This window comes from Etheostoma cragini, chromosome 18, assembly GCF_013103735.1.
Source record: "Etheostoma cragini isolate CJK2018 chromosome 18, CSU_Ecrag_1.0, whole genome shotgun sequence".
Lineage (NCBI taxonomy): Eukaryota > Metazoa > Chordata > Actinopteri > Perciformes > Percidae > Etheostoma > Etheostoma cragini.
Genome location: NC_048424.1, coordinates 5,890,920 through 5,915,260, shown reverse-complemented (window position 1 = coordinate 5,915,260; position 24,341 = coordinate 5,890,920). Strand labels below are relative to the sequence as shown.

Here is a 24,341-nt window from a genome sequence, read left to right as displayed (position 1 = left end):
GGTGCGATCACCGAGGCTTGCGTCATGCAGATGCAATGACAGTGTTGTTGTCATTACTTGGAATCTCTCATGGGGGCAACAGGAATCACACACCATAGCTGTAATTGATCAATAAAGTATTTTTGATTCTGATTCTGATTAATTGTACATTGTTTCTACTGTTTTTTTGTTGTTAGTTTGACTTTTGCGCTACACTTACATCCTCTTGGAATATGTAGTTTTTCTCTCAACATAATGCTTCTTTCAGCAAAACACACTGAATATTTCCTCAACCGTTTTATAATTGCTTTGTTGGTCACCTTTAACTATTTATCTTTCTTGTGAACCATCATTTTGGTAGTTATGGATGCTCCATACCAGTATGTAACATAAGTAGTAATACGTGAGCTGCGCAAACTTTTAATAGAAAGTCAACTGGGAGCTGAAGCTCCTTTCTTCAAACTGAAACACCTGCAGAGATACCCAGCTGGAAGCTGCCCGGTCTGACCACAGTTTACCTCTGCAGACCTCTGGAGCCTCTATTAAATGTCATGCTCAAAAGAAACTGGGCAGTTTGAGAAAGTAAAAATGTCACTGATTCACTTTCCTAACACTATTTTCATTGGACAACCAGGGATCCTCCAGCCTTCTTCAGGCATCTGCTGCTCCACAGAGTATTACGAAACATGTGAAGGAAACAGCAGCTTCCTAAGGCCATGTATAATTTACAAATCAGTCATTGTAACGTATCAAATGTAGATCTGCAGTCACAATGTTAACCATTGCACCTTAGATCTTTAATAGATGACCTGAAGGAACTATTACATAATTAATTGCGGACAATTCCTTGGGCAAGGTGAGCGGTTTGAATATAAATTAGAGCTGTCAGTGTTGCTCACCTCCAAGCAGACAGGTTTGTAGTATTTCAGCAGCAGAGTAGAATGGCAGAGGGTAGGACAGCAGGGCTTTAGCCAGCAGACACAGGTTGACGAGAGGTCGGAGGTCAGAGGGTAGGTTGTCTGTGATGACCTCACTGGTCTCTGCGCCCCATGTTAATACGGCCTAATGGAGGAGGGAAAGAATCAATGCAATCAGTCAATCAATCACTCCATTTGTCTGTCCCTTTGTCCATCCTGTGATTAGACCTGCTGCTGTAAGCCAGATGTTGAGCCAAGTGTTTTAGTTCTGTCTCCACATTTTTTTTTTACATTTTTTACTATTTATAGGATGTTTCCATCAATACATTACAAGCATATTTATTTATCTCTATGTGACGATATTTATTTAAGCACAATACTAACTTTTGTTTCCTAGTGACTCCTCAGAGGTATCACAAACTCCTACAAGCAACTCTACGAACCCAATAATGTCATTAAAATGTCAGGAGAATTTGCTGTGTAACACAATATGTCACTAACCAGTAAAGAAAACAGAGTTTTCATGATGCAAGCAGAACCATGGGTCCACCCCAGCATGGCATTGAACTGCCCTCTGTCCTCCATACTGCCCTCTAGAGGAGGGAGGAAGATCTGAGAGGTGTAGGAAAAGATGATGACGCCCACAGAGACAAGGAAGTTCTCCGGGTCCACCGACAGAGACAAAGTGGACCAGGACCAGCTGCTGGCTCGACTCAGACAGTACAGCATGACCAGCAGACTGACACAGGGTTAGAGACAAAGAAGAGAAAATGAGAAAAGATAGTACTCCTACAAATGAAACATCTAAAACAAATGTATTGATATTTCTTTCATTCATTTATTATTCAACATGTCTTTGCACGGAAGGTCCATATATTAGCTGTGTACTCTCAATTGCACAGGGTGATAAAAGCTCAAGTCCTGCCTAAAGACACACAAGGAAAACAAAAGAAAAACTTGAAAGATAGAAAAGAAAATACCAGAAATAAAAACAGAAACGAACAAAGGGACAGTCAATTTTAATTGCATTAAATGAAATAAAATACTGATGTTCAAATACTATTAATACTTAACCATGTACCTGTATGTACTCATTTGGCAATTGCTGGAATGTAACGGAAGTTCATTAATAAAAAAAAGTTGCACACTACAGTATAGCTTAAAGCCTTTAATTGTTGGGGGATACACCAAGAAGAAAACGGCATTTGCACACGACTTAATAGCCAAAGAATGGAGAAACCAGAGGGATCCAGGACCCAAAGATCTTTAAGACCCAGCTCCATTTTCCCGAGACACCTAGCATGAGAATTGAAATGAAACAACGAGTAACAGCAGTGTGCAGCAGATGGGAGCAGACAGCATAACCAGCAGCAGCAGCTGCAACATGATCACAGGAGTGAGAATGAGAGCAGATTATAAAGGCCACGTTGTTGTCTTTACTTAATATGATTGTGGAATTGATGCTGATCTGCTGATTGATGCAATCACCTGATCAGTATGTGAGCCAGGGAGCACAGCAGGCTGAGGGTGGAGACTGGTCTGAGATCAGTCAGCAGCAGGCAGGGCAGCAGGAACATCAGAGACACCAGAGAACACACTGATCGAGGAACAGCCATCCCTGATAGACTGTCAGACAACAGACCGGTGGAGACAACCAAATACAAGGTGCACGTCATTAACAGTTCAATGACCTGGGAAGAGAAAGAAACACAGTGTGTACTTCGTGCATTTCCTGTGGGAAACAAACCTGTCCATCTATACTATGCATGTACAGCTTGAAAAATGTTAAAGTAACCTATTCCAGTATAAGAAAAATGTTGAGCATCAGTTTAAAGACATATGCACAGCAATTTTGCACAATAAAGAATGCGTGTGTGTGTGTTTGTGTTACCTGAGATACATTTACCATCCACCCTCCCAGTCCAGGCCAGTGGGGCCACAGTCCTTTGCAGCAGGCCTCCACTACGTCCTGGTAGCTGTGTCGGACTCGGACCCTTGACACCAAGCCTTCACTGAAAGATACAAAACACCTTTTTACTCACATTGAGGTGTTTTTTCCTCTTCTTTACAGCTAGAAATGTATATTCAAATTTAAACTCTGGTCAGTTGAACTAAGATGAATTAAATTTCACTGAACCCCACGAAAAGTAAAAGTTAAATGCCCCTGTTCTGCAGAACACATTCACATTTCTATTAGCTGTGGGAGTGGTGTTTTTCTGACTGGCTCACCACTGCTGAATGAACAGAATAACACGTTTGTGTATCTATTTCTTTCTACTCTGTGTTCGTACCAAAATTGGGGTTAGATTCCCCCGAGGGGTCTCAATAGAAGAGAAGGAATACATGTGAGAACGACTCCGTTGTCAGAAATGATAGTCACCTTGGCTGAAGATACAGAGAGGAGAGCCCCATCTGCAGAAACGTCAACTAAACCAACATTGACTCCAAGAAAAAAAACATCCCAGTACCGAACACACTGCTCTTTGGGAAGCACGGCCCAGAAGTGCTACACAAATTGCAAATCTGTTATCAGTAAAATAGAAAGCCAACTGTAGTGATAAAGTGATTTTATATGGTAAAAGTGATGTAAACTGATTATGAAGTGACATTGCACATAGCTGATTGGCACCAAATTAATAGAATATGATATAACATACCTTTGTTCCTCTTCATATAGACAGTCCACCAGGATGCTCCCTGTGTGGTTACACACCCAGGCTGACAGAACCAGCAGAACTAGACCCAGGTAACCCGACTGGACCAGAGCAAAAGGTAAACCCAACACAAAGATACCCTGAAGGTAGAAGAGAGAGATGGGAAGAAACAACAAAGATGAGTTGGTTTGTTGAGGAAGATCACAGGTAGTGAGTGGTAAAGATGACTATAAATCCAAATGAAAGAAACAATGCTGATAACATACTCCTTTTGATATTTTCCATTACCAATCACATGTATTGGTTTACAAACTCCTAGGTGCTTAAAGGCTAGTGTGCAATAAAAATAATTACAACAATTTAAATGATAACGATGGTATTAGGGGACCACTAAGGTCTATACAAAAATCTAAAAAAAACACTGTGTCATGGGACCTTTAACTAGTCTCATCATACTGTCTGATGATCATTTTAACCTGTTTCCATAAGAAAGAAAAAACCCTGGAAATGGTTTAAATGTGTACAATCTAAATTGTTGTTGCAAGACAGGAGGGAAAAGCAAAGAATAAAGAAGGAAAGGAAGCAAAAAGAGAATAAACTGTTCAAAGTTGAAGAGAAGATGAGGATGCAAGAGGAAAGTTTTGGCGTGATGCCTGGAGAGATTGAAGATGCAGGAGACCAGCAGGAGCAGAAAGGAAAGTGGAGGGAGAAGAGACAGGCGAAGAGGGAATGGAGGCGGGGAGTGGAAGAAGGCATTAAAGAATGAAGCTATGAGGAGAGAAGGAAACAGAAAAGCAGGAAGTGGAAGGAAAGGAGCGACCTCACAGAGAGCAGGAGGTTGAAGGAGGTAGAGGACTGAAAACTCTACCTCCGAGGGGTGATAGATCAGAGCAGGCAACAAACTACTTTGATGGAGCTGCTGTGTTATGAATGTTGGAACATGGAGATACACACACTTACTGAGAGAGCTATAGAGGCACATCATAGACACACTATACACACACTGTGGATGTATACAAAGACAAGCACACATACTCTTTCTTTCAAGTCACTATTTTGTAGCTGATGTCTGTTTAGGCATGCTGATAGAGCTTTGATGTTCAAATGGAGCTGCTGGGGATGAAAGCAGTTTGACGCTCAAGTATCTGATTTCATCTCCCCCCTCTCTCTTTCTCTCTCTCTCTCTCCCTCAACTTCTCTTTTTCTCTGTGATTTTGCCAGCTAATTCCTCATTGGTTACTCAGAGCACAACTTGAAACAGCTCCCAATCACAGACGCGTACAATGAGAAAGATGATTCAGCTTCATCCTGCCAAAATCGGACACCTGAGACACCTTCAAAATTTGTTTATTCAGGGCATGTTGACCTTTTTCTTACCTTAAACTTATATACTCAATATTAGCCCCCTTACAATAAAGATTATCACATTCACTGCACCTGTCTGAACTTCCCAGGTGCAAGATTTCAACATTCACGATATTTTATGCAAGCACATGCCCTGGGCACAAAGAAGTGATAGTGAAATGTCTCTCCCCACCATGAGGGGATAAGGTAGAGCAGAAGCGACCAGAAACAGACAGGTTTTTACATTTTAATAACAGGACATACATTCTCAAATGTAGAATTTGCTCCTGATTTCCGTCACATAGAAAATGTAACATCTTTGGGCTCTTCTGTTGGTCGCTATTTAATGCTATGCCCCTTGGGCTGTGGAAACTTGTGGAGGGATTTTTAAAACAATTTCAATGTAAATACTTAATTAAAGGGGTATTCCAACAATTTAGTAAAGCACGTCCATTCATTTGTCTGACTCACAAGGCACAGATTTCTTTGATTTATATATGGTCAAAATCAAAACAGAGCTATCCTACTTTTATTCCCCAGAAAAAGAGGTTCTTACATTTTTCATAACGCGACTGGATAGCATATGTTGTTAAAATTGCCTTCACAACACCTTCACAACGGTATGTGGTAAATCAAGGTTAGGTCAGCAACAGCAGTTCATCCTCAAAACAAACAATCTTAAGACGTAACCTCGGCTCTGGGAGATTATAAGGACATGTTTCTAGTGACCATAATAGCGGAGCTGAGGATGATAATAAGAGAGATGTTGAGGTAATGACCAATAAATACTGGTATACATGCAGAAATGAACTTTTTTAATAAATAACCAGCTTAATTTTTAACAGGGTCTTGGGACGTGTTTGGCAGCATGATGAACCAAATAACTTTTTACAGCAATCTTTTACCAAACAAAATAGGGACACTCTTTTCAGCCAGTGTTTGGCTTTGAAAAAAAAAACAATTTGGAAGTTGAATTCCCTTCCCATCAAGGCAAAATGACGCTCAAAGCAGACCATCATAGGCAGTAAAATTGATTTCAATTTGTCTTCAGTGTCAGAAACGAAAAGGTTCATTTCTCTAATCTGCCATGAAGACATGCAAAGAAGAGCTGCTAATTAAAAGTCAGGCGGGAATTAAAACTGAGTTTCAGAATATTCCCAAGTCGGGAGCCTTTAGAGTTGGAGCTGGTTTTGTTTTGCATTTTTGGCAGCAAATTTGCTCTCTAATAAAACCTTTTTCAAGCTGGTCATGTAAGGCCGGTCATATAAGACGGTCATGTCATATGTTAAATTGGCATCAGTACAGTGTACATCCACCAGAAAATACACATTTTCTTTTTAGCCTTGATGTGAGTTAAAAAACTGATGTATCATTAATAACCTCTGAACAAATGGATTTGTCACCATGACACAGATCTGTGTTTATACATCAGACAGTGTATATTCTGCGTCTTTTATTGTTACTATGTGGTCATCCGTCACCGTCTGAGCTTTTCAAGCACGCAGTGAATCGTCACCTTTAATGAAAAGACTTCTTTCTGCCACGTGAGCCATTCAGTAGTCACCGCAATTTAACCCATCGGTGACCTCAACCAAAGGGATTACTGAGCAATCCATTTGGTTAAGGTTCCTGATTACAGTGTGCTGCAGGTAATGAATAACCTATAAATCATTAAACCCAACAACCCCGGAAAGAAGCCGATGCTGTTTAAGCAGAGTTTAAAAAAAAAATTAGAGTAGTTAAAAAGAGTAAAATATTCAGATATTTAAATCACGGCGTGGTTTCAAGGAACAGATTTATTTTAAATAGATGTAAGCTTTGAAGTGACTTAAGTAACAAACGATAGACAGAATAGGCAATTTAAACCTGTAATACGGAGTATAACACAGTCTCAGATTTTTTGCCCTGTCTGGCACAGAAATCTGGTCTCTAATTACTCACAGGAACAAAAGAAATCCGGTCTCTCAGATAAATAGTCTACTATCAATAAGCCAAGCACAAAAAATACTTGTTTATCTACTAAAGATCCTGTTGGTATAGGTCGGGGGTGGCAAACCTGCGGCTCTTTGCTTGTTCCTGTGAGGCTCTGGCTGGGGGCTGTGCCTATCGGTTGATTTTTGATTTCATATTTTGAAACCTATTTCAGTTGAGTTAAAAAAACAAATGCAGTTATATGCAGCTGCCAATACTAACAATGCATTTGCCAAAATTATTTAAAAAAATAAAAAATAATGCAACAGAGTTTTGAGGACAGATACCGCAACCTGAGGTAAAAAAGCGTCCAGAGATCACCTTCCTCATTAACCCTTTCACTGCTGAATCAGATTGTTTGGAAGCCCCTTCAGTGACAAATGAGTGAAGTGGTTGCTTTGAGTGGCCACAAGCGAGTTCAAGGAAAACCTGAAAAGGATTGTGGATAACAAAGACTGTCAGGTTTCCCACAGAGCCAATCTAAGTAAGAAAAAAACCTAAGAAAAACCTCCATGTATTATGTCATTAGAACTGGAAATCAGTGTTGTGTGGCTTTTTGCCGTGGTCCATTTTATTATGGCTCTTTATGCTTAACTGGTTGTCCACGCATGATATAGGTAATTGTGTACTGACAACAGTGCTAAAATGAATTAAAATCTGTGTTTAAATTTACCTTAACTCCTGAAGGAACGTGTTTGCAAGCGTGTCTTCAATGTGTCTTTATTGTATGTGAGTGTGTGTGTGTGTGTGTGTGTGTGTGTGTGTGTGTGTGTGTGTGTGTGTGTGCTTTTGGTGTATCTGAATGGCTGATCTTTGCAATGCTGTCCTCTTCCAGACGGTCATAAACTCAGACTCATGCGTATACTGTATTGATGTTCTTCATGGACCCAGTAACGCACTCCAATTACACTAAAGTCATTCAGTCAAAGGACACATTTACAAGAGTGCAGCAGTTGAATACAGTTCAGCATTTACAGCATAATAAGCTATTAGCATTACCAACACGAGCACACACTGTGACTGGGAGCTTTACATTTTTTATATTAGTCACACTTTATTTGATTATGCACACTGCAGAGTGCCTGACAAACAGCCTGCAAGACCACAGTGCATCGTTTAATAATATCAAAATACAGTGGGAGCAGATTAACTAGTCTGCATGTTTAATGCTTTTTGAATGTATTGTGCAACTTGGCGCCTAAGCAGTTGGCATTTACATAACATTCTACATTTGCATGGTCGCAGTTCAGAGTCGAACCTGCGGCCAGGGGGCCTAAGCGTAAAGCTCTATGTATTGGCGCCTGCTCTTTCTGGTGAGCTACCCTGGCACCGTGACCTTTTTTGTCTTTTACCATTTTTTTTTCAAATGCTATAAAAACACTTTTGCTAAGATTTCCGACCATGCATGTATACTGTATAAGTGTACCTGTATAGCATTTGTGACATTCCAGCCAGCCTCCCAGGCGGTGATGGTGAGAGTAGGTTTAAGACCAGTTCTGGGGCTCTGAACTGGATTAGCCAAACTCATCCTTCCTCTCTCTTCTTCTCTGCTGGCACAGACTGGAGAAGTTTCCTCCACAGTTTCCTCTCCTTTCTTTTTTTTCTCTACATCCTCAGAACGTCTCTGTTTTTGCATATTCCCTCTAAACAGCCTGTGGGAGCCTCTCTTGTCCCTCTGGTTCTGGTTGAAACTCGGGTTCTCCTCAACATTGTTTCCTGTTTTGTCAGCACGCATCTCTGAGGATCTTCTTTGTTTGCCATAACTCTTGTTGTTTTTGAACCAAACAGAGTCTTCAGCAGAAACCGCTGAAGTTATGGTGATGGTTCTGGGTCCAGTGGAGATTACAGTAGCTCTGGTTTCTTTAAAAGCTGGACTCTGCTGCAACAATGTGCTGGTGCATCCTGGGATACTGGGATTATATTGTTCAGTTGGAGATAGGCTATTGCTTCCAAATAATGTGCTGTTTCTTGTGGTGTCATCACAGCTTCTGTTGTTTTTGCTTGTAATGTTGTTCTCACCATAGGTCCTGTTCAATTCATCGCTGTGGGTCAGAATCAGCATCTCTTCATCCTCCTGAAACAACCTGCTAATCAAAACCACTTCATTTAATTTTGAGTTCATCGTTTCTGTGCTCTCATCCACTTCACTACATTAGATCAATTTTATCCTAATAGGAAGACCCATTTCTATGAGGATGTGTTTAAAACCCACTAACACTTCAAAAAATGATACTATGCTGGGGTCAATTGTTGGAATGTTTTAGATTTAATCTAAATTAAAGCAACAAAAAAATATGGTATATTAAGAACAATATTAACTATATTAATTATATAAAGAGAACAAGTTTTTGTTGACTATTGCATGGGTACTTTTGACACCCTTTTTAGAAAGTAAGAACATTCCAATAGAAAGGCGCTATAGACGCACTTCATTGATGAATTGATTTTTCTAACGTGTTAATGCATGATGTCACGTATTAGTGCAGGTATATATCTATGAGGAATCCAAACAAGATTTATTTATGTGTTTCTAAATAATATTACTGACACTAGTACTACTACTGCTTCTACTACTACTAATAATAATAATATTCTGTGTCAATTAACTTAGCAGACAGCAGATTTACTGTACTCTACATGACGTTCATTTACATACTATGTTCAAAATCAAAACAAAACAGTTTTGTTGATTATAATATGTAATTATAACTGTATAAATACATTTTTCAACAATTATTCAATAATACAGTAAATCTATAAATGAATATATCCCATGATGTGACTCACCTTGTTGTCCAGTCTAGGTGTAGCCTCGATAGTGCCCGGCCCCACAGAGACCCAGCACTGCTCCAGGGCTGCCAAGAGCTCCGAGCCCAGCGAAGAGAGCCCATCTTCAGCCTTTTTGTGTGCAGAGTCAGCCTCCTCGCATCTGGAGGTCTAAGGGTCTGGGGGAGCTTTCTTGACACTGGACATGTTAACATACTCAAATTCTCTCTCTCACACACACACACACACACACACACACACACACACACACACACACTTTAAAGAAACTGCACTGACAATTGCACAAGCACACACGCATAACTACACACATGCAGGTGTATGAAGTGATTGACAAGTTGGTGAGCTGTAACATTATAATATGGAAGTGTTTTTAGCAGTGAAGGAATAAACAGCTATTGTCTTCACAGTAGATATCTATGAGTTTCACTCACTTTTACTTTGTGCAGAATAAAATACACACTAAATATATTCTCAAAAAAAGCAATGCTCCAATCAAAATTGTTAACCTACAGATTTAGATGCTGTGTTTATGTAACTGTATCTCATTATTTAGCAACCTTCGCATCACACACCGGTAAAAAACATATTCGGCTAGTTTCACATTTCACTTTAGAAACCTTTCAAACAACGTTCTAAGTTTAGTGTACAAACCTATCAATACAAATGCAACATATTTACATTGTTTCCCCCTATTTTGTGTCTCTGTGTATAATTAGCTGTGCTTTTATGAATGTTCATAACTTCTCCAGTTTTGCCCCAGACTGTGGTGAGTTGTGCAGGGCAGCAGGAGGAGCCACAGAACAGTTGTGTGACTCACTGGACCAAAAACTTCTGTCCAACTTTTAACTTCTTGATTATTCTGTGCTCCATTTCATTGTTGTTTCTCTTCCCGTCTATGGTCTTTGTTTGTGGTAGCCAAAACAGTACTGATGCAATACTCCATTTGCTTTGTAGCATCTGAAGCATTTTCAAAACTGCTCCAGTTCTGCAGCACACTGTTACAATATACGCTAAATGCTTCAAGCCATTTGTGGATTAAGTGTTTTGGCACACATACTTCAAACTCAGGTTCATATTTTATACAAGCTGTAGAACGTTTACTTACAATACTGCTTAAAAGCTCACTGGACTTCAACAAAATTATGCTCCCAAAAGGCCCATGATGTAATGTTTAAAATAACATGTTACATGTTTTAATTAACTGTTAGTAACAGCACCCGAAAGTTTATAAAGTATTACAAATTAACACAATCTCAAAAAGCTAAAAATGTTGATTACACTTTATTGCATCATAAATTGTAATTATATAATTTTGGCTATAACACTGATGGGGGCCTTTGTCTGACACTTGTGATACTTTAAGTACATGTCGTTGCTAAAAACTATCTATCTATCTATCTATCTATCTATCTATCTATCTATCTATCTATCTATCTATCTATCTATCTATCTATCTATCTATCTATCTATCTATCTATCATTTCTTCCCGCCTCTTCCCCAAGATTAAATGTGAGGAGGACAGAGCAGAGGAGGGGAGGAGAGAGAGAGAGAGAGAGTTTGGGTCAACTTCTGTGAAACTTTGCTCTGACATTAAACGCAACACACAGCTGCGCGAGAGGACAACGGCGCTGACTCCGCAGCGCGCGCGGTTATCAAAACTTCAAGATAGGACAAAATGAAGCGACTCCGACTCGTGCTTCTGACCGCGTTGCTATGGCAATGCTGCCATGCCCAGCAGAGAGGTGAGTCCTCAACAGACTGAAAGATAAGACTACCGATCGATACACCAATACTCGGCACCGCGAGAGTAATTTACCACAAGACAACACTCAAATGAGCTCCGTGTCACTCACTCGGGGCTGTTGCTCATTTCCCTTAATAAGCTAGCTAATCAGTCTACGGCTAACTTACACCTAAATAAAAAGTGTCATGTCTGACCACGAGAGGCTTTTAAACGTCCTGACATCAGTGTGATATGCAAGATAATGTCCTCATTGATCACACTTTGTTTCTATCACAGTCGACAACTCTCGCTTTGCTATGGGCTTCTTTACTTTTATTTATCGTTAACAGAAGAGGGCAAATCATGTGGAACCCCCTTTAATAACGACATGTAGAGTTTTATTAAAACAAATACAAAAGAGAGCACATGACGTTACATGGACAATTACAGATGCTTGTACGTTAGTTGTCTGTTTTTTGTGATGTTTAAGTAGCCAGAAAACATTGAGAAACACAAAGACTCATTAGGGGTCAGAGAAATACACATTTTATTTGGATTTGTTATTTTTAGACACATAACTGAAGTCACTATGGCATACCTTGACATAGAAAAACTTAATATACTCATACAGCAGACCTTAATGTCTTCTGGATTGTCCTTTTGCACTTACCTACTGCTTAGCCAACAGAGGTTATCATTACTAGGTGCAAGTTATGTCTACCCCCTAGGGAGTCTTGTTTTTCACCTTTTCACATAGTTCTAGTGCATGAGTCAGTGTAGACTATGAACTATGATCTGTATCCTACTGGATATAGGCCATGCAAATCAGCAGAAAATTAAGTCAGTTTAATTTGTAAAATAAGTTTTGACTGTGTGGCACATTGGTTTTGGAATTTATGCCGTTTGCCCAGGTGTCACTTTCCCAATTATATGAAGGTCAGATTGTCTGAATAGGTGTTTAGTGTCCTAAATTCCCCGTAACCTAACCCCATTTGTACAGGCCCTATCTCCTGACCAATCGGCAATCCTAACCTTAACCACTCAAGGTCAAATGCCAGAACCCCAAACAGTCGGCGGGTCTTGGTGTGGCCATAGAGACATCTGGGACACTAATCTGCACGCAAACACAGATTGTCATTGACAACTAGGTATGTAGTATTCCTCTAAGAAAGCTAGTAATTAGGCCCAGGTGGAATCTGCAGATTCTTTTTTTATTTTTTCTTATTATTAAAGTTTTCAGCGGTGATCCAGAATCAAAATTCCGAGGAATTTTGTGTCCGCAGATTTCCTATGGACTGCTAATAATCAATAACGACATGACCTGAAGGTTGTTCACCCAAATTATGAATATAAATTTTTTGTGTCAATGCACTTAAGAAGAGCCATTGCTGTGTTACTTGTAATTGGTGTATTTTTGAGATTGTGTTAGGAATGTGACATAGTCAACAATGAAAACATGAGCAACAATGCCCATAGTGGAGTTGGATATTGACAGCTGGGACAAAATCAATATAACATGGCTCACCATAAGATTCAACATATTCAAGCACAATTCATGATGCTTATTATTAGTCAAATTGTTCCTTATTTCCACTTATTACATTCTGTAAAAGTCTGCATTTTTTGAATTTTTAAAACAAATACTTTGATACGAGAAGGTGATCGATGAGCTGTTTATGGGTGTGTGGAGTTTGCATGTGTGTCTGTCGAGAGAAGGTTTGGCGTTGGTGACTGTTGCTTGAAAGATGAGACAAAACTTTAGCACGTCATGCGTTTTTTCTATTTATCCTCTTCAAAACATCGCCAGACACTGTTTAACCCAGGAGTGCTTTGGGACCTCCTGGGATGTGCGGGGGGGGGGCTGCCATCAGGATGTGTGTGTTTCTGCATACTGTGCCTGCGCTGAGAGAGTGAAAGTGAGTAGAAAAGGGCGGTAGAGGCCATCAGCATTAGGAGCCTCATTACCAGGCGTGTCAGCCAAGCATGCTCTCTATCAGCGACGGAGGTCAGAGAGACACCAGGAGATAATCAGAAAGAGAAGAGAAGGAGGAGGAGGAGGAGGGCCGAAAATAGTGAGGAAGGAGGCTACATTTAAAGGGCCATCCACACAGTGACGGTTTTTGGTGCAAACATACACGTTTTTCATTGGTTTTGGCCGATCGTCCAAACGAATCCTGTAAACCAGGCCTGACCAATTTGGGGCCCGCGAGCCACAGTTGGCAATCGAGTCAGAATTTCAAAGACTGGCCGGAGTTCACTATCCGGCCACAGTTTACCATTGGTTAGATGGTGTGACAGGGTGGGGGGTGGGGTGCTATTTAGCTTCTGTCAGCGGAGACATTTATGATGACAAGAGTAAATTGGAAGCCTAAGGAGAAGCTTCAAGCTAACATGGATCGTATGAGGCATCGGCACACTGACAAGACAGAGTTTAAAAACATGAGTACTTTTTTTTAACTGAAATTGAGTCTACAGCATTATGTCTAATCTGTAAACAAAGAGTAGCTGTTTTTAAAGACTATAATCTCCACACTGACTGGAAGCTGTTGTTATTATAACTTAGATTTGAAATCTCTCTCAGCCGCAAAAAAACATATTTATTTCTGATTGTATATTAAAGTTCTGTTTTGGTTTGAGTTCACTTCACATTTGTCATATCTCCAAATTGTGAAATGCAATATTGTTCACAATAGATCAGCATCAAGATTGAAATTGAGATACTTGAGATTTTCAAAGAGGAGAAAGGGTAAATAGGGATACAGCTGGAAATGTTCCGCCTGCTGCTGTCTTTGGTTCGGTGAATCTAATGAGGAGACAGAGCACTTTTGCACAATAGTCACAAGGTGTTATGTGTTATTTTACAAATAAATGAATGATTTACAGTAGGTACAACGGTGACTGTGTATGGATGTCACAGGGGCATGTTCTGCCCTGAATTGTTATAATGATTAATCAAAACTATTTGTATAGTGTATGTTAATAGTTTATTACTTATGAATATGTATTTTATGTGTTCAACTTCAAATCTATGATATGCAAATATACAAAACATTTCATTTTAAATGCCCACAACTTCAACGTTTAGTTTTGGCCCGCGCGGCCCTCCACCTTGATTCATTTTTGGCCCTTAAAGGGGAAGCATTCGGGTCTGAAGATGCACTTTTTTGAAACCAGGTCCCTGAGTGAAATGTTTTTAAAAAAAGGGTGCCCTTGCGTTTTTGTTTGGACGGCGAAGCTGCATACCTGCGTATTGATGATGTCATCGCCACAACCTCTCGACCTCTAGCCTTCTACATCTCACCCCGCGACCCATAACAACAAAAACAAAAAGGCGGACTACATGCTTGTGTTCATGCTGGAGAAGATATTGAGCCTATTAGGGTTACTAGGGCAAAATAGACTGTCGGTTTGAATACAGCGCGCAAGCTTTATGCGCATGCTCCACCTTTTCTTCTCCATTTGTTGGTGAACTTTTGTAGCAGAAACAGCGCAGTCTCTCTGCATTCTTTCAAAGCCCTCCATAACCTTGCTCCTCCTTATCTTTCCAAACTCCTGAGGGATCTCCCGCTCCCTCAGATCTCCTCCTCCATCCACCTCCCTGTTCCCCCAGCTCGACCTGTCACCATGGGGAACCGAGCCTTCAGCCGCTCTTCTCCCCAGCTCTAGAACTCACTCCCACCTGACCTCCGCAGTATCGACTCTCTCCCCCTGTTCAAAACCAGACTCAAAACCCACCTATTCCAGCTTGCTTATTTGTAAATACACTGTTCCTGTCATTTTTTTCACAACTGCTTATACTTTTTTGTTCCTTGTATCTGTCATTTATTGTCTGTAAAGCAACCTTGAGTGCTTAGAAAGGCGCTGTTAAATAAAATGTTTTATTATTATTATCTATAGACCTTGAATATAAAGTAGCGCGTTGAGTCATTTACAAACTGATCCATTAGGGGAAAAAGATTGTTTTGGAACGTGTGGACGTGGTCTAAGAGTTGTTAGGCATTGGAGGACACATCAGTGATAGAGAAAGGATGGGTGAAACAGGTAGATGGAAGGTTCAGAGGGCATTAGAGAGGATGAGGTTGAAGCAGCATAGAGTTAGTGAGGTATTGGAAGTATACACAAACGGAAAGTTGAATGGAAATGGAAGCTTTTATAACAGTTTCCTCAGTATCATAAAAGGGTTTCATGCTTGAGGAGACGGATGGAAACATTTGTTGAGGAAAAGACAATTATAGCTTGAATTGATGCAGCCCAAAACTGTGTTTTCATATCGGTTTGATGCCTGTATTAGTCAATAAATGTTAAGTCAAAAAATAAAACTCCACTGCATCATCATAAAGCCAAAGAAGTTCGGTGTAATAATCTACAGAAAACAAACAATTGTGAATGTTGTGAATGTACAACAACATTGAACGCAGTGCTATCAGTGCAAAAGCATAAGTACAAAACAGGTGAATAAATAAATACATATAAAAGATCCTATAAAATAAAACTCTAGCATAGCTTGAACAATATGAATTATTTTGCTACTGTGAAGACCTTTATCTCCTTTACATCAATATGATTCTTCTTGCAATATAAGTTTCGTACTCCATTTTGAACTTTCCATCAAATGAGTTTCAGTATGATGCGTGAGATTCTTGAGCTAAGCCAAACAACTTCAATGATAAAAGATAGTAAATGTCAAGAACGTGTGGCTTTCGGCGGGGAACATTTGAAAAGTTAGGAGAAGTTGCCAGAAAAGTTGACTAGTTAGACTTATGTGTGTATTAATGTGAATGTTACCAGCCTGATTTGCATGAATGGATATGCAGTAAACTCACCAGAGACACCTGTGTGGAATGAATCCAGACAGACAGGATTGTAAACCAACTGAGGAATAAAAAAAATTGTATTGAGCAAATCTATGCGACTTATTCATAATATCGCTGTCTTGCAGAAACCTCACACTGCCTCTTCAAAAAAGCAATCAGGAGAAAACTGATTGATTTCCCTGTTGATGTTCATCGAACTTTGGCACAATCAAAGGTGCAGCCTGATTTCTATTTGGAAGGATCTATGCTGAAAATTTAAAAAAACATATATAGTTAATTTGTGGACAAAAGGGCTCCTTAGATCAATCATAGATGTGTTTATAAGTGTATGGTAATGGGGATTTGACCAAGCCAGGCTAAATGTGATGTGACTCACCAGAGGTATCACAGTAAATATGATGTTTTTTTCTTCCCATCAGAGAAATCAACATTTTTATGAGGTAAATTTGTCCCGATGTCATAATGTAACCAAAATATGTTGATCTCAGTCTGCTATGTTAATGTGAAAGCAGCCAAGCTTAGCCGAATGGATTTGATGTAATACACCAAAGGGAAAGCGCTCAGACTTTCTCAGCCTGGGACCCAAATTCAGTGAATATAATCAATGTGTCCTAGAAAATAAGAGAGGAGGCAAGGTGACAAGGAAGAAAATGAATCCGGAAGATTGGAAGGATGCTAAGGAGTTTAGTCGAGTTGGCTCTGTGCTGTAATAACAGGTTATATGGCAAAATGAAATGTCATTTGTTAAAGCGTCCATATCATGCTCATTTTCAGCAGATTCATAATTGTATTTTGAGGTTGTACCAGAATAGGTTTACATGGTTTCAATTTCAAAAAACACCATATTTTGGTTGAACTGCACATTGCTGCAGATCCTGTTTTCACCCTGTGTGTTTGGGTTTCTGTTTTAGCTACAGAGTGAGACATCTCACTTGTTTTAGCTACAGAGTGAGACATCACACTTCTATACTATCTTTGTTGGGGGTTGCACATGCACAGTAGCTAGGTAAGATCCCATCAGCTAGATAACTCTTTCTCCAAGGTTGGTCAGTACAAGGCAGGATTAGCTGGGAGACTTCTTCTAGACGAGGGCCACATGTGGAATACCTGCAGAACAGGGACATGTAAGTAGTTCTTTTGGAGACTATGGTGAATTAGTGTCTGTTGAAGCAGTGTTTTGCCATTGAGAACGAGCTAGCATGCTAGTGCTAGCATGCTACGGTTAGCCACCTCGTCTCAGCTAGTGACGTAGAAAGCCGTGCAGATTTTGAACAGCTCACCCGGAGACTGAAGGCAGAGGACATTCAGAAACCGTATCTCACTCAAAAAAGCATGGATAGTTTTTTCCCAAGTTTATATGCATGTGGAAGCATCAGAAACACAAAATAACACCCCAAATCCACCCATAGTGATTTCTTTTTCATAAAATGGGCACTTTAAAACATGCAGATGAATGCAGATTATGGGTACATAAGTGCTGTATTTTAGAGTTGTTTTGAAATAAAAACCTCTCAAACTTTTTTGTTACTCCTAGGAACTTGTTTTGGTGGAACATTCAAAGGTTGTTTTAGTTGTGAAGAGAACATTTAGATTGGACAGATAGTCTAGCTAGCTGTCTGGCTTTACCCTGCAGAGACCTGAGGGAAAGTTAAACATAGTCTTCATAAATCCACCGGATATCCTGCCAAAAACAGTAAAATCCGGAGGAATTTCCAGCAGCAGGAGTTATCTTGAAAGTGCAGCATCATGGATTTAGACTACATTCACACCGTATCATGATGGCAGATATATTAAGATTCTTTACTTGTCAGTGTTATATTCTCAACTATAAATGGTAGGTATTAGGCCTCCTAGATTTGATAAATTATGCATTCATGAGTAAGAAACATTTTGTGTTACAGCTGGTACAAGTAGAGCTGATTTTAGCTCCTGAATAGATTATGCTATTTGTTTTCAATTTACAAAAGAATAAATAAACTGACAATTTAGGTTGTCCGGGGTTAATTTTTAACCCCGGACAACCTAAGTTCAAAAAGTACTTGAGCAAGAAGCTAAACTCCCAATTGCTACGATGCGTGTATGTGGGGGAAAAAATGTAAGTCACTTTGGAAAAACGTGTGGTCAAATCAACGGCATCTGCATGTTTGCTGCACCTTACAAGGACATTGAGTCTCGTGTCTAAATCTATTTAAACTGACTGTGTAAAATTATGGGAAGAAAAGGGAACTACAGTGTAGTGAAGTACCTTCAGTATCCTTCATCGTTCATCAGGCCTCCCACCCGAAATGAAAGTTTGTCTTGGTTGTTTAATTAGGTGGCGTCTTGGGGTTTTACACTCAATCTGGCACTTGGTGTGCGTCTGCTTGCACTTTTAAAAGTAATCTTATTATGGCAGATTTTACATATGTGATTACTCTCATTACAGCATTTGGATGTGCATGTTCGCATGTGTTTTTTTGTAGCTTACTGTCAGACCGTGTTTGTGAAGTTGTCATTGGCTTTAAGGCAGCCAAGAATTAATCAATGACATTGTGCCAAAGTAATAAATCCTATGAACTCCAACAGGTGTGTGTGTGTGTCTGTGTCTGTGTCTGTGTGTGTGTGTGTGTGTGTGTGTGTGTGTGTGTGTGTGTGTGTGTGTGTGTGTGTGTGTGTGTGTGTGTGTGTGTGTGTGTGTGTGTGTGTGTGTGTGTGTGTGTGCGCGCGCGAGTACTTTAGAGGAATCCTCGGGGAGCTAAAATTAGCCAGGTGCTAAGTTGGAACAGTGCTGTATCCTTCCTGTCAATACGAATGACACGAAGCTGGGGAAGAAAAAAGAGCAAAGGATTTGGTGGCGCTGACTCTGAAATGTTAAAGTCGTAGCCGTTTTTTTTTTTTTCCTTGACACCTCACAGTGTAGGGCAGAAGTAGGTCAGGACGATGGCTTGGGGCTAGGGGATACCAGCTGATTTCCAAAATATAAAGTATGCACTGCCATATTACTTTTGGAAATAAACTAAAAGTATCAGAAGTGTTACATGTGGAATATGGATATATATAAAGCAAAGGCACAAACATAGTGAGATAATAGTGTAAGTACTGTGAACAAAAAAGTACATAATCAGAATGATTACAATAGCAGCCTCTAAAACCCCCATAGTACATTGCAACTTTCATTTGTTTAGTTTTGGTTGCAAATCTGCTAGATTGCTTAATTTCTCAAAACAAAATAAGAGGATGCTGTTCTGAAATGATACTGAAGATTTCAGAGTTCATTGCATTGGCACGTTGTGGAAAAAAATCAGTTTTGTTTCAGTAAAATGTAGTGGGACAAGTAGCGACTGGTCTCAATTATTAATTATGGAATAATGTTGGTCTACGGAGGTTCACAAAGGCTACGTTATGATTTCACAAGCAATGCATAAACATGTGATACGTAAACACAGTCTAATGTTTCATGGGACTGTGTTTAGCCTACTGCATGTGTGATAGGACTCAAAACATTTGGTTCAGTTTGTTTGATTATTTGCATGCATCATTGTTTGCGTATTTACTAGAGTGTCCTTATTACAATATTGTGTTAATATTTGACTTGTGCTTTTCCCTGTGGGGTTGTGCCGCCTCCTACAAAGCACATCATGCGCCGAACAAAATCTAGGTCTGTGTGTGTGTGTATGCCGTGTGTGAGTGTTTCCTAGCTGTTTTGTTGTCAGAACAGCATTGATAACGTTGAGGAGAAAATCAATAGTTCATTCTACCAGGGACACAATAGCTGCTCTGCCCAGCTCTATTCTACTGTGGGCTTAGACACAGAAAGAAACAGGGCATGAGTTGATGCATTGGTAAATGTGTGTGCATGTGAGTTCATACAGGGCGTGCATGTGTTTTTTGCACAGACTACTTCACACAGACTGTTTAAAAAAATGTGTGCTTAAAAAATAAGCAAGACTATAGTATGGATTTGTGGGAAAGAATATAACAAATTGTACAAAAGGTTGGATGAGAAACCTTTTTGCTTGGAGTACAACTCCCATCTTTAGTTTTTAATACATTTCTTATTTAAGTCCACATTCTGCTCAAACTAATAATCCCACCATATATGAAAAATAATGGAAAGGAGTTCAAGTAAATGTGTTTATTCTCCATGTTCAGAGACATAAAAATGGATATCTTGTGAAGTCATGCCCAATGAACTCCAACTTGTAAATTTCAGTGGGGCCATTTCATGAGCAGAAATAACAATTAAATTGACCCAGCTAGTCTGAAGCACCAGTCCAGTGCAGGAGGTTCCATCCCTTTTAAATTTCCTCGCACATCTGCTCTGCTGCTGTGTTGTAAAATGGCTCTCCAGTAGCATTTTACTTTTAGCTTACCAGGTAGCTCACTCGAATAATAAAGAGCAACATGTAGGTTAATCCCTGGGAGTTTTACTGCAAAACCCATATTAACCAGTAATTAAATCTAGTATCGACTCTTAAAACTTATATTGCTGTAACAGCTACAAAAAAACACACACACACATACACTCAGTTTTCTCATGAAAACGTGACTTTTCTTTAACTTGGATGCCAGGCGAACTTCAGGAGGTCAGGAACTTTGGTTTGGAGTTGATCCGTTGTGAAGCAACTATGCTCAAACAAGAGCTGTTAGGACCAATCAAATGGTCAGGGCGGGCTTTATACAATGATGGATTGTTGTGTTTCTTTAGAAATAATAAATGGACAAATAGAGTCTTTAGGCTTCAGATGTAAAGTTATTCACTGTCAAAGTGACGTCAAAACGAATGGCGGTCAATTGAATGCTAACTGCAGGTGAGTAGATGGTAGTATCATAATGGTGCCATGGGAGCTAAGCTTCGTGGAAGCTGGCTTACCCCTTTGGTCTATGTCCAAACTGTGATTGGTTTTAAGAAATCCCAATAAATCGACAACACGTTTTTCTCCCATCCCAGAATGCTGTGTGGACTAGTTAGACATGCGAGACTAAGTTTGACAAATAGTTCAAAATAATCGATACACAAAGTAGTTCCCAAGTAGTTTTCTGTTATTTGACCATTCCTTATTCTTACAAATGACATTTTCTGGATATAATTAGACTAATATGATTTTTTTTATCAACGTCTATCTAGAATATCTATTTTTCCCCACAAAACAAAGGCAGCATTAAACTTGTTTCAAGGGTTTTATTGAGACTTCTGGTTCTCTCAAAATTCCCTCAAGTAAAATGGACAGTGTATGTATGCATGTCTAACATAGATGGCTAGGTAGATGGGAGTGCATGTTGGCTATGGGATTTGACTCTGTGACCTTATGGCTAAAACACTGCACGCCTGACATACAGATGTGCAGCTGCTAAAACAGAGACTTTTGACCCTTAAACATGCACACACACACACACACACACGCACACATGACCTCCGTTTCTTCATCTTTCCTTCTCCATGTCGTTCTCTCATCTCTGTCTCGCTCTCTGATCTTTCTGGGTGCTTATATTTTCCCAAGGAGCTTCCTGTGGTAACACATGGTGTCAATAATGAGCCCCCCTACACACACACACACGCACACACACGCACACACACACACACACACACTCAGCCTCTTTCCCCTCCTCCGCTACTCATAATCCTTCGTACCCTCTCGCCCACTTCTTTCTTTCCTGTCCCCTCTTTGCTCCATCTTTCCTTCTCTTCTTTCATTCCTTGTCCTCCTGAGTGTCATATTCTTCCTCCCTTTCTTTCTTCATTTACTCTTTCTTATTTACTCTTGCTTTCTTTTTGTCCCTTCACCTCTTTTCCCCTCTCATCTCTACACCATTTGCAGACATTGTTTGGTTGAATTTACAGTGAAAAGACATCCTGCACTGATTTTAAATATCCAATCAGCAAACAAGGGTTGAAGCATTTGTAATTGTTTGTAGCTGATATCTGCATTGCTTTATGATGTCTTAACCTTTAAAAAGTCAATAGAGCTTTGGGAAAGTGCATTCATTTTGCCTGATGATGGACTTCTTCTACATCTCTGCATATCCAAAGCAGTTTCTGTTTCTCTTTTTCATATCATTCCCCCTCTACTCTGCGACCCTTTGTACATTTCCCCCTCTCATCTTCTCTTCCTCCATCTCCTCTCCACTATCTATCTTTCATGCTACGTAGGAGTGCCGGGGACAATCTCTGCAGCCATAGCTGAGCTCAGTGTCTGGCCTCAGTTTGTTTGTCTTGCTACTCCTTCACTGTTTGTTTCTGGAGGTATTGTTCTGTTCCAGCTCAAATCACATCAGTTGAAAACCTCGGTTTATCCACAGTCAACACACTGGGAGCAAGCTGTCTTTTCCAGGTGAAATCTGTCTGACATAGGCAGTTCAAAGACAGCCGTAAAGAGACAGATGTTTGTTGGGTTTGATTTGTGTATGTTTTTTCCAGAGTTAAACTTTGGGAACTAGTTCTCAGACTGTTTTACTCATTTTCTCATTTCTCTCTCATTATGTTTTATGTAGGTTGTTTAGCTACAACTGGGGAATGCACCAACGCGGTTTGTTTGAATCAGAGATGATGGATGTTGGATGAGTCATGTGTTAATCAGATTCATCAAAGCTATAATTATAATAATATAATCATAGCTATTGTATGTTTCCAGTAAGACTCAAACTAACCAGTGTTATCTTGTACAAGTCAGTGCTTGAGTTTGATAAATTCAAATTCAACTTCAAAAATCAGAAACTGCCTGTAGATTTTGTTGTTTGGCCAATAGAGGCGTCAAATCCCCATAGTCTCATTTGGTTGTTTGATATGGAGGATCTGTTGGTTTATTGTTGATTGACATTGCTTTTATCACTATCATTGGAAAGAGTAAGTTGCGGTGATTCAAGAGTACAAGTTGTGACACCCTATTTCTGACGCCAAATTCAGCCAATTAGTTCAATTTAAATGTACAACCTAAACATCACACAATCTCTGATTCTTTGGCTTTGTTGTGGCTTCCCAAGGGATTCTTTACTCACAAAGCAAAATCTTAAAAACTCAGTTATATTCAAAAGTTGCTTACCCACTTTATTAAGCCTAATCCCCCAAAAAATATATTAAACCTAGGGATGAAGCAGACCACCAGTTTTTACATGTAATGTAGTGCAGCTTTTTTCTTTTTATTAAAGAGGTGAAAAACAACTAAAACCTTTTGCAGAATAATTTGTCTGTAAATGTCTCCTCAACGTGGAGAGCAAACTCACTGAACCAGACTCCCACCAACATCAAAATCCTTTGTGGATCATGTTTCAAAAGCAGATTTTTACACTTCTGTTGGCAAGTCTGCTGTGGGTCTCTGTGGTCCGAATGTCTGAGCTGAGGCTTCTTGTTAAAACTGTTGTTTCTCTGAAGTCGTGTAAAGATTGATATTGGTTGGTTTTAGAGGCTGCTAGAAAATTCTCAGTTACCGAACCCACAACATCCTTGTTCAACACCTGGTCGCAACATGGTTTTCAGTCTTTTGTGGAAAGAGATTGTTGGAGAATGCTTTTGAATGTTTGTTGATGCATGTGCTGTTTGCTTTGCGTGTGTCCAGCTGTGATGATTTTTGTGTCACAACCTTTAATATTAAAGCAACCTCCAACCTCTCACATTCATGGACTTTGACCTGTCAGGGTCACTACCCTCTACCCTTTTGTTATCATAACCTCAGTGTGGTGTGTGGTCCAAGTCAGAGTGCCTAGCCATCTACAGAGAGGGGTTGACCAGTTCTGCATTTGTCTTTGCGCTGCAGAGTTTTGGACAGTTTGTTTCCAAAATCTTACTCTGGGTTTTCACAGTCCGCTTTAAAGGAGGCAGAGCAGAGCGGTTAAATGAATTCCCTATGAGCACAGCGGTGAGCGGATTCCGCAGACTGGATGTTGACCGCTCTGCCCTCTCTAGATAAGATGTTAGTCTTGCATTTCCAGACCTATATATACAGTGCTGTCATCTAAGGTCCGGCTATACCACGTATACATTCTAGGATATGAAAAAAAACTCTCTGGGTGGTTGCAAAATGGTCTCGGGAAGGAACTTGTTTTGGTGGAACATTTGCACAGCGCAAAAGAAAACGCCACATACAACATTAAGTTAACTGTTCACACAACACAGTAACGTGAGGTATGAAAATTAGCTGGATCTGCTCTCTTCCCAGTGTATTGCTGTGTGTACTT

General features: G+C 39.8%; 2 protein-coding genes across 2 annotated transcripts in view; one reads left to right on the top strand and one right to left on the bottom strand.

The window, feature by feature from the left end:
* The window catches only part of LOC117961500 (vesicular inhibitory amino acid transporter-like), a 10,876-nt gene extending 1,120 nt beyond the window's left edge, over positions 1 to 9,756 (bottom strand). The window contains exons 1-7 of the mRNA XM_034900220.1: positions 9,653 to 9,756; positions 8,292 to 8,949; positions 3,554 to 3,690; positions 2,788 to 2,908; positions 2,385 to 2,587; positions 1,398 to 1,635; positions 879 to 1,041 (exon numbers count right to left, since the gene is read on the bottom strand). Of these exons, the coding sequence (XP_034756111.1) occupies positions 879 to 1,041; positions 1,398 to 1,635; positions 2,385 to 2,587; positions 2,788 to 2,908; positions 3,554 to 3,690; positions 8,292 to 8,949; positions 9,653 to 9,756 (1,624 nt within the window). The remainder of the gene's footprint in view (positions 1 to 878; positions 1,042 to 1,397; positions 1,636 to 2,384; positions 2,588 to 2,787; positions 2,909 to 3,553; positions 3,691 to 8,291; positions 8,950 to 9,652) is intronic.
* Positions 9,757 to 11,204: 1,448 nt separating this feature from the next.
* The window catches only part of lama2 (laminin, alpha 2), a 175,788-nt gene continuing 162,651 nt past the window's right edge, over positions 11,205 to 24,341 (top strand). The window contains exon 1 of the mRNA XM_034900777.1: positions 11,205 to 11,395. Within this exon, the coding sequence (XP_034756668.1) occupies positions 11,329 to 11,395 (67 nt within the window). The 5' untranslated portion in view covers positions 11,205 to 11,328. The remainder of the gene's footprint in view (positions 11,396 to 24,341) is intronic.